The sequence below is a fragment of the Metopolophium dirhodum genome, chromosome 6, assembly GCF_019925205.1.
Source record: "Metopolophium dirhodum isolate CAU chromosome 6, ASM1992520v1, whole genome shotgun sequence".
Taxonomy (NCBI): Eukaryota; Metazoa; Arthropoda; class Insecta; order Hemiptera; family Aphididae; genus Metopolophium; species Metopolophium dirhodum.
The window spans coordinates 3,158,388-3,169,686 of NC_083565.1; the positions used below are offsets into that span (position 1 = coordinate 3,158,388).

At 31.6% G+C, this 11,299-nt stretch overlaps 1 protein-coding gene across 4 annotated transcripts in view; it reads left to right on the forward strand.

Moving 5' to 3' along the window:
• The window catches only part of LOC132946375 (uncharacterized), a 183,490-nt gene extending 172,412 nt beyond the window's left edge, over positions 1-11,078 (forward strand). For all 4 annotated transcript variants that reach the window (XM_061016353.1, XM_061016354.1, XM_061016355.1 and 1 more), the window contains 2 exons: positions 4,083-4,322; positions 7,129-11,078. In XM_061016353.1, the coding sequence (XP_060872336.1) occupies positions 4,083-4,322; positions 7,129-7,238 (350 nt within the window). In that variant the 3' untranslated portion in view covers positions 7,239-11,078. The remainder of the gene's footprint in view (positions 1-4,082; positions 4,323-7,128) is intronic.
• The last annotated feature ends 221 nt before the right edge of the window (positions 11,079-11,299 follow it).

Consider the following 11,299-nt stretch of genomic DNA (forward strand, 5'->3'; position numbering starts at 1 on the left):
GCACCGAAACGATTTAACCGATATATAGGTTTTTGTTAACATTTAAATCGGCCATCGGGAAATAATAACAATACTTATAATTATTATTATTATTACAGGATGTATGTGTTATCCGCAGAGCGTTTTAATACGTGTACAAAGTTAATATTTTTTTATAATTTATATAAATAGTAGTGTTATACTGATTTAATTAAAAACCGATAGTAACAGATTTCGTATTTAACAAAATACAGTTCATCCGGATAAGTCGTCGATATTTTCACAAATCACAATGGGCACTGGGCAGGTATATGGTTGCTATACAATGTAATATTATACAGGTGATATATATGATACTGGAGTAGCACAACCGTAAACGACCCGACTTAGATATGACTTCCTGTTAATAATAATAAAAAAAAAAGTATATTTACAATATCGACTCTTGTTTTATGTGCTTTGATCTTTCGCTGACAGATTTTGTTGCTTGATACTCGTCGTCTGCTGTTCAACGGATCTTTCATAAAAACCGTAGACCAAATAAATGTAGGTACCTAACACGCATAATCTGGTGAAATAAAATGTTCGATATAGGACGTTATTATATTAATATATTTCCTTCTCCTGCAAATCGTTATAATTAAATATTAATATGCGACTTATATTTGGCCCGCGGTTCATGAAACCCGATTTCAAAGAGAGCTAAATTTAAATTAAGCCACACGGAGTTCAGATTTTTTTAAGCGTAATGTGGACGTAAGGAGATTGCGTGAAATTACTACAGCAGTGACGTACCTATACACCATTCTCGTTGCCGATGACGATGCGTCGAAACTTTAGAATTGGTATTATTAGGGTACTTGCAGGAGCTTCTCGACAAAATGTGTCGACGCTATTTACTCGAGACAGTCGTGAGAAGACGATTTATCGACATTTGCAGTCTTATCCCTCCGCCCGACCATCGAGGTCGACGTTAAAATACTATATTATTATAAAACTGCCAGCTATATGAGTGCATGCAATGACAATAATAATAGTAATATCAAACCTATGTACAAGTAGACACCTGCCGTTATGTTTTAACTGGTTAAATTCCGTCGACCTATCACCTACTCGTATATATTAACGAATCTTAAGCGATTTTAACCTACAACTCATTATATAATACGGTCTCCATATTATTACCTATCATTTATAATGGTGTACTACGACCGAGCTAGGGGTGCAGTATAGTTATCTCCTTCTGGCAAGTCATGAGCTGGTGATACGTGGTGGCTGGTACCGTTGTTAATCTGATTACAAAATATATCGATACGGTTTATAATCACATATTATATAGGTACTTGTACTTACGTATGGCAACTGGTAAGTTTATGAAGACTATCGAAATATTAATATCTTAACGACAAATTAGACGTATTTATATACTATAATATATACCTACTATTTTTTAATTTTCACAAAAAAAAATCTTATGGCCCTACTGCGCAAAATATAATATTTCATAAATTATAATATCGTTTTCGAATCGTTTGACTACGTCACGACGATATTTCGACTTAATTTTGGGTGAATGGTCTGCAATACTACACCCGACACTGACGATAAAGTTTCAACTACCTACTCTAAATTTAATATGCAGATGTTCTGATGTTATCGAATGTAAAGCTCGAATTAAAGCTATTTCACTACGCTAGCAAATCAAATTTAAATTAATGTGGATTTCTACCGATCACACAGCGAACCGGCTCAATTACTATGACGGCTTCGTCAGCCAATTGGACGATAGAAATATAGAATGATGATAATAATAATAATAATATAATCGTGGTGAACGTGAAGAGGTTTATCGAAAAGATGTATCGGTAATTGTGAGAGAAAAAACGAACGATACCGATCACTTAATTAAGTTTAAATATTATAATATAGGGGTTACATAATACAACAGCTTTTTGACGGATTGAAACTGAGATTGGTTCTTTGATTTATAATCGATTAGCTATAATTAACGAATTTGATCTTATTTTTTTCCCTCTAAAACTCAGTAATCATATTTGGCTTGTTACGCTCGGTTGGGCTGTAACTGGTATATTTTAATGTTTATTAGCATTGTGATAGAACCTTACTAGTTGTAGTTCCAAAGGTGAAATGATTATGAATATTCCTGAATCATTTGGTATACGTCGTGATTGAACATTAATTATCCCATTGTCTGAAGCCTATACGGCTATACCTAATCTGACCAATCTCGATGCCATACAAATAAATTCAAAAAACCCTTATCTTACTCAATATTCACCCATGTTGATTTTTTTCTTCAACATGCTGTTAAGAAGATTTATTTTAAAATTGGATATATTATATAAATTTAAATTTGATTAAGTAGTTTCTAAGTTAATAAACTTTTAAAAAATAAATTATCGCCATCGATAAGTTGTATAGGTACAATGATACGCATGTAATTTTTATACGTACCTATTCGTCTTAAATAGCTAATCGTTCAATGATGTGAACATAATAGTAATTAGTTAAATAAATTACTGTTATCGTGTAAGTTATTGTAGTTACATCTTCGAACAGATTTTCCTTACAAAAACACAATATTATAGCCGATCTCTCGAAGCGGTGAGGAAAAAAAAGCTGAAAAGGTGAACATGCAGGGAGGAAGGATGATAGTTATATTCTCGTTTTTTCGAATCACCCCGTAGTTGACAGTAATAAACTCATACCATATACCGTGGCTTAAAGACAAATTTTTACTGGCCCACAGACTTCAGCGAATAATGCCAAAATGAACTGATAAAATTATCATATTAATTTTTTATGAAAATCCATATTATTACATTCATTATTAACAAGACTACAGTATATTATTTTAATATCCAGGGAAAATACACTATACAATAAATTTAAATTTGGTATTCTTTACAATTATCTTAACAATGGCGTTATTTAACCGTTAATAACATTGAATTTTTTTATTATTTTAATTGCATTTATAGATATTTATGTATAAATAGTAAAAGTATTTTTAACATATATAATATGTTTTTGGGTTGGATACAATTTTTTCCTAACCAATTTTGCGTAACGCTTCGTTTATAGCTATAGAAACGTAAATCAACAATAAAAACTTTTTTTTTAATTTGTAATGTGAGATGGACTAAAGTGACTGTAACGAGATGATTTGAAAGGGAATATCGTTGTATCGATCAGTTAATCAAAATACAAGCAACACATAAAAAATCTACGATATAAACATAAGAAAATACAGAACATATTTTTTTATATTTTGAAATATAAAAATCAATCTTAATTCATTAAATTACTAACAAAGTATAGCATGTTAGGCTCTAGATAATTTTTCACTGCATTATTTGCAAAGAGACGCAATCACATATCTATAATATGAATCCTTGATTTTTCTTGAAGAGGAAAAATATCTAGTAACTAGTATGCTACTTTTTTTTTTAACATAGATTAAAATTCTTGGGCTGGGCACAACTTTTTTTAACCAATTTTTGTGAGGTCAATTTTCGTAACCCTTTTTTCATTTACATAAAAACACAAATCAACAATAAAAAAAAAAAATATCTGATTGAAGTCCTAACAAAATGTAGCATGCTACTAGATATCTTTTCACTCCATTATACCCAAAAACATAATATCTATGATTCCTTAATTTTCTATACAGAAGAAAAATATCTAGTAGCATGCTACTCATCCAAATCGCCATGTGAACTTTTTTTAGAGTTCCTACGGAACACATTTTTAGCATAGTTTTTTGGACCCAACTCTTATCCACGGAATATCGAGAGATAAAATAGTAATACACCGGTGGCACCATCTGTCCAGTAAAAAACAATTTAAAAAGAAATTTGGTATAGACTATATAGATTAGCCCAGGAATATTATATAAAATTAAAAATTAAAAATATGATTGTTTATATTATTCAACCAGCAATTTGTTATGAGTACAATTTGTTTATACCTAGCCCTCAAATAAAACAGTTTGGAGATCCATGTGATAATGGAATGAGACACAAGTTTTACGTCGTCCGCGGTTGCCTTTCCTAAAAGAATATTTTGGTTTTGTTTTGCAGCCTACAAGTGTCACGGGGGCTGGAAAGAGAACGGCACGATGCACCAGATAATCAGCAGTAACTTGCCGTCAGCGGCCGGCTGGAAGAAGCTGTACTGTCTTGCGTACGTCAAATGGCCTCCGGACCGTCTGCAGGTGTTCGTGTACGCGGATAACTGCAACCCCAACAATAACCGCACCGCGGCCACTGGGTCCGACGAAGGGCTCGTCTTGTCATTTAACATTTCGCTATCGCCATCCGGTAAGTAGTTCATGTATAATATACCGCGTCATAACCGTCTAATGTTCCAGATATAACGTTATAATAGGTATAGGTACAAAAAATGTGAAAGCCACATCACTGTACCCCAAATGGTAAACACTATGTGCATGAATAGGCTGTCTCACAGCTTGCAGGTATAATCTGTCTTCGATGTCAATTGCTAATTTTTATTTTTTTTTTAAACCACGGTACTGCTGTAACGACTGCATATGTTTACCATTTTTACTCGAAAATAACTCAATATACGATTGCGTACCAACTGAAGAAATGTAAATGTACAATTTTCTTCCCGGTAATTTACATTTGGGAAAAATTGAAATAAATAATGGTATATACCATATCATGACACTGACATGGTGATTGTGACTTACGCGCATCGGCATCGCGCGTAGTTATACTATGTGGTTATTATTGATGAATTCCATTCTGAAATTCAAAATAAGGGAGAAACAAATGTTATTCAAAACATTACCATATTATACTAAACACAAAATTTTAGTTTGCATATTTTTACATATATAATACATTATAGTAGACCATATAAATGAGTACAATTTTTTTTCTTTGTAGGTATAAGTACTTAAAGAAAAATGATTGCTTTGGCATTTTACACTTAAATATAATATTGTACAATATAAATTTTAAATACTAAATACGTTTTTTTATGAAGGCTATCTATTTGGTGTTTTTGTATTATATACCAATTATATGAATATTATTTTAAGAGTTTACGTGCATACTACTATTATTGGTAGGTATAATACTTTTCAAGGCATAAATCATGAATTTACTTAATTAAGTTTGTGATGCATATTTCGGAATTTTGGTGCATTCGATTCACAGCCACGGTTTATATACATATAATAATACCTACGTATACGATATACCACAGTATACCACTACATCTGTCCTTTAACCGTCCGCGGTATATTTGCCTGCTGTTCGTCGGCTACAGTCGTCATTTCGTAACCACACGTGTCTTCGGTAAGAGCAGTGTACGAAAAAAGAATCCATTGCCTTTTAGTGCAGTAGGGGTACCTAACTAGACGTCGTGGGTATAATATGCCATAGTTATACCGCAATAGCCCGCGCGTATGGCGAATTCCTGCTGGACCCGCCGACCCATATTATCCCGTTTTAAACTCCTAAGCCGATTATTCTCGTTTCTCGTCGTATGAATACATAGGTATTATATATTATATAGGCCACCCCGAGTGTAATAACCTACGAGAGACGTCCTTTTTTTCTCGTTTTTTCTAGTCGTAACTTTTTTCTCTCTTCCGTACTTTTTTTTTCTTTATTATTTCTATCGCCTTCCATACAATCGCCTCAAACCGCTACACGCACATCGCGGGTAAGACATAATATATAATACATGAAATGATATTATTACGACTTACTATACGATTTTCCATAACCTTAAAAACATTATCGCGACGGTCCTATACTTAACCGGTATCCGTTTACCCGAAAAATGTGATAAAAAAAAAATTGTATTCGTTTTACCAAGGTCGTAAAATTCTCGCTCGATTTAACTTCACCGCTGGATGTAGAAAAAAGTCTTAGTGGTAAATCCGTCTTTGTGAACACAAATACGCACACCGTCGTTATAATAATATACACGCGGCGCGAACTGTTGACGACAAAAACTCAATACAACATTATTATTATTATAGTATGCACAAACCATCGCATTCGGTATCCAATGAAATGTTGAGAATGCATCGACGAAAATTGATAAGATGTGCGTTATTGTTTAATATTATATACGTGATGGCCAATATGATATCGATATCGTGGCAAATATTCCGTACTTATTATTATGCCGTTATAGTACATATTATAATAGATTAGTATATTATATTGATCCAATGCTGTTTTTTTCGATCCTATAACAAGTTTAATAATTAATATTTGAATCCAATAAGTTCATTGATTTTGGAAAAACTTCAGTTACTTGAAATTAATCCAGATAATCCTGCACAGCTACTAGATACATATAATATGATCAAAAATCTAATTAAATCAAAAACAAATTTAGTTTCTATTAAGTATTCGAAATTACTTAATTACGAAATGTAGACATTATTTTAAGTATATGCATAGGTATAATATTATAATGGTTAATTATGTCGTTATTCTTGATATCAATATTGATGTATTTAAAATAATAGGTACGTTACAGGGCATTACTATAATAAAGGTACGGCCGAACAAACAAGTAGTATAGGAAAAATCACAGTTTTGAAAATAATGACACAATATCACAATAGTGTACAATATATTATATTATATTTTTAACCTAATAATATAATATGACTTCGTGTAACTTTTGAAAGACTTGACTGTTCGAGGTAAAAGTTATATCAATAGATTTCTTGAAACTTGGGAGGCGTTTAAAGCTTATTTTTCAACCTCTATAGGTAGCTAAAAGGTAGCTCACACATGATTTTTTCAGTTCACGAAAAAAGAATATTTTTTTTTGCTTATTTAAATGGTTGCCATTGGTAATTGGTTACATATTATATTATTAGGTATAGCTATTATAATAAATTAGTAGACATATGGCATAATATACTTTTTTAACAGTTAAATAAAAAAAACAAATCCTATGCACGGGCAATGTTGGGCGGGACAGCTAGTATACCTATAATATATAAATATTTGTTTAACAGTGTTTAAAATAAATAATGACGCGTATTTTATGATGTTTTAAAATGTATGTTACAATTTTACGTAACTGTATTATTATTTTATTATAATGTTTGTTGTTTTGATATTTCAGGCGAAAAGCCGTGTAACGAGGTCAACGAGTCAACTGTCGTCGGGGCCACCTTGACCGTGGTAGTGGTCGCCGTCAGTCTACTCTTCCTGCGGCAGACGGCCGCCAGATGATTTTCGTATTAAATAGCGCAAAATCTCAAAGCCGTAATGCCGCCGCCGCCGAAAATAATATTGTGTGTATACGTCATTGTTTCGTTGTTTCCTTATAGCAAATGCATTTTGACAAAACTTTATTTTTTTTCTACATAGTGTAAATAATAATATTATACTAATACACACAAAAACACACAAAATCACACAGACACACACACATACACATAAACACAGATTTGAGCGCGCGAGCGATTATCTTTATTATAATTCTTGACGTTTTTAGAGACGGATGAAAACGAAACATATTTTGTGACGCTATTTGAGATAATGTTTTGGAAAAAAAGATTTACGTTGTAATGTTAATATAATCGCCCGCTTTTTTTTCTATAATTATAATATATACGTATAAATAATATTATGATGATGTATAGTGTATAGCGTATACGTATATAAGACTGATCGCCGTTTTTATACCTTTCCATGGTCGCGTTTTGTTCGGTTTGAATTTGTGGGTTTGTGGAGGGGGTGGGGTGTGGAGGAACGGGAGGCGCGTGATATCATGCACGCGGCCGTTTCGACGCGATGAATAATTCACTCGACGGTCGAGTGCCACGTTTTAATCAAAAAAAAAAAATGTAATAAGTAATATAAAATTATCAGTGCTAAATCGTATCATAGGTAGGTATACGCCTATATATAATATTTATCAAAATATAGATAAAAGTACTATAGGTACTGCTCTTAGTTATCGCGGGACTTGATAATGCTGATGCTGATGGCAATATGATATGGTCCACGACAGGGGTGGAAAAAGGGCCGACGACGATGACGAAGGAGCACTTGAACGCGGCACGCATTATATTATAATAATATTATATTATAATGATATATGGCAGTGATTGAGGGTGATCGGGGGGGGGGGGGGGGGGGGGATAAAAAAATCAGTTTTCGAGTGCGAATCCGTTTTATCCCGCGCGCAGTTATAATAATAGTACTACCTATATATAGATATCGTCGTCCATGAAAATGATTTCAAGAATTCGCATTCGTCGGCGGAAACGGATACGGAGCGCGCGTGACATGCTGCAGCGATAATTTCCGACCGGGAAACTCTGTAGGAAAAAAAGGTACGTGGGTGCGTCCTGCCACTTGTTCAACGCGCGTCGGGTTGAAGACACTATTATTGTTGTACGACTATTAATTAGGCAATTATTAAAATACAATATATATATATAATATAGTGTTATATATAAGCTAAGCGTAAATTAATGATTTTTTTTTTGTTTTGTTTTCTATTCGTCTTGAAAAAAATGTGTGAAGGAAACTCGGGCAATAATAATATTTTTGTAGATAATCTAATTCAATATAAAAAATTATGATGTACAAGTGTAATAATCATAACAGTATGTTACGTGTTAAAAAAAAACCTAGTGATAATTTATTAAGCGCGTGTATACACGTATTATGTTATATTGTTATTATTATTAAAACACGACGTTATACTACTTAATTATTGTACCTACGTCTGCGATGACAATATGTCTCGTCTCTCCTACGCGCATAACAGATATTATGTAATATGTCATTTATATAATATTATTATACTGTTACCTATATGTCCTATGATATTATATATAAACATGACGTGTTTTAATGATAATGATAATAACATAATATATAGTGTTCACTAATATATAGCAATAATGTTGTAATTCGTCGTGATTTTGTTAATTTTCGTATCGTTTTAAAACGAAACTAAAATATATAAATGTACCTATAACAGTGTAATATCGCAGTGCGTTATTATTTTTATTATTATTATGTACAGTAGTAAAATAACTTATTCTCGGGAGAGCTCACCCTGGGTCGGCGAGGTTATCGTGTATTGTTTTGTTTTTTTTTTTTGTGAAGCAAAAGAGTCTTAGATTCTTCAGTCGCAAAAAGCAGCCAGTAATATTATATTTTGAATATTAATTTTATGTTTGTTCCAAATTTACGACCCCGATAACGCATACTCGGAATCCACACATTAATATCACAATAATATTATAATCTCTACTCGACAAACATTCGCAGCGTACATTCAAGTATCTTCAACACCGTAACAATTGTGTTAACATTTTTTATTTTCACTTCTCATATTAAAATAATAATTTTTTGTCGACATTTTATTACGTTTCGTATCAATCAATGAATACATTATATTTTAATATTATACGTCCTAATCGAATGGGGGCAAACCAACTCTGTCGTTGTACGCGTAATAATATTATGTTCACAAAGTTTAGTGTAGTAATAATATAACATTAATTTATATATTAAACATAATATATTAGGCAAATTATATAAGTAGGTACGCCACCTCTTATCTCTAAAAATAAACCCGATATTATTTTCTAAACGGTAATCGTAATTTTCCGGGAATGTTTTGGCATTGCGTTATTATTTTTCCGTCGGTCTCGTTCACTCGGTCCGGACCGCGATATCATTTTTCTAGCTCCTTCAAATCGTTATTATAAATAATATAATATTATTATTTTGTATTAATAATAATGTAATACGCGAGATTTAACCACCGGCGAGACCGCATTTACACTGATGCAGCGACGCCTACACAGTAGATGATGCCCGTACCCACTGCACGGGAGTTTACGATAAATACAATTAATATTATGATGTTTATTTTTCAAATATTATGAGGGGCAAATCGACTGATTGTGATAATAGTTTTACGTTTATATGAAAAAAAAAATTATAATAAATAAATGAATACTTAATAATAATAATAATGATTTTGATTTGTATTGATTTAAAATGAATTTATAAGCTAGTTGACGGCTGAGAGTAATTGAATTGTACAAATTTCGCAATGAACTTGTGATGTTCTTTTTTTTTCGATAAAATTTTAATACATTTTTGTTTTTTTTTCTACAAAAATATATTATGTTAGATCTAATCATGTTTAGATTACGTAATTAGACGATAAGGAAAATGACGTACAACATAGATTTAGTTTATTTGTTATTGTAATATTATTTAATTTTTCTTTTTTTTTAATTTGTTTAATTTTACGAATAGTAATAATTGGAATTTAGGTGCCTTGATTAGCTCGTTGTTAGAATCTTCTTATCTATTTGAGAGTACAAAATACTGATTTAAAAAAACGCACAGTTTCCGCTGAGCACGCACACGGCGGTTATATATCTTAATATGCGTGTGTACGTGTGAGCGAGTGTGCTTCTATATATTTATACATACTATGTTTGTTAGTCTTATTGCTTTACATAAAACAATATGTACACAAAACGAATATGTTGTGAATTCTAAACGAAAAGATAAATACCTTACCATGTTTATTATTATTAACTATAAAATATTATATTATTATTTCGTCTGACCACGATGGGCTCGACGAAACGTCGTCGAGATTACGGACACCACACTTTTTCCACACTTGATTCTCTCTTCTATAATAATATTATTCTCATAAATACATTTCGGCAGAATATTGTCATAATGTGTCAATAATAATCGTTATCAAATACCAATATAGTAAATAATATTAAGCTCCATAGTTCTAACCGCGATACGAATATAGGATGTGTATACTTTTGAGAGTAGATTTAATTTTTTCAATGCAAATACATAATAGTAAATACGCATACGGTAAATAAATAATATTATAATGTTTCACTCTAAAATAAAACGACTCGAGACAAATTCAACGCGTATATAATATTGTATTTTCAGCATATTATTTAATTATTATACACCGGAAACGTAATGTATAATTGGTATTTTTTTCTTGGTTAATGTATTGTTTTATTCCAAGCACAAAGATAATTAAAAAAATCATAAGCAACACACTCAAGTACACCGCATGTTACATGCATTATTATATATATACCTAGTTAAATAATATATATTTAAGTCACAGTTAATAATTAATAACAATTTGTTACCGATGTTTTTATTTATTTGTTTTTTTTTTTTTTTGTCATTGTTGAACTATTTTAGAATTAATCTGTATCGTTTAAACGACTACCGGATATTATATACAATTGAAAAGTAGATTAAAT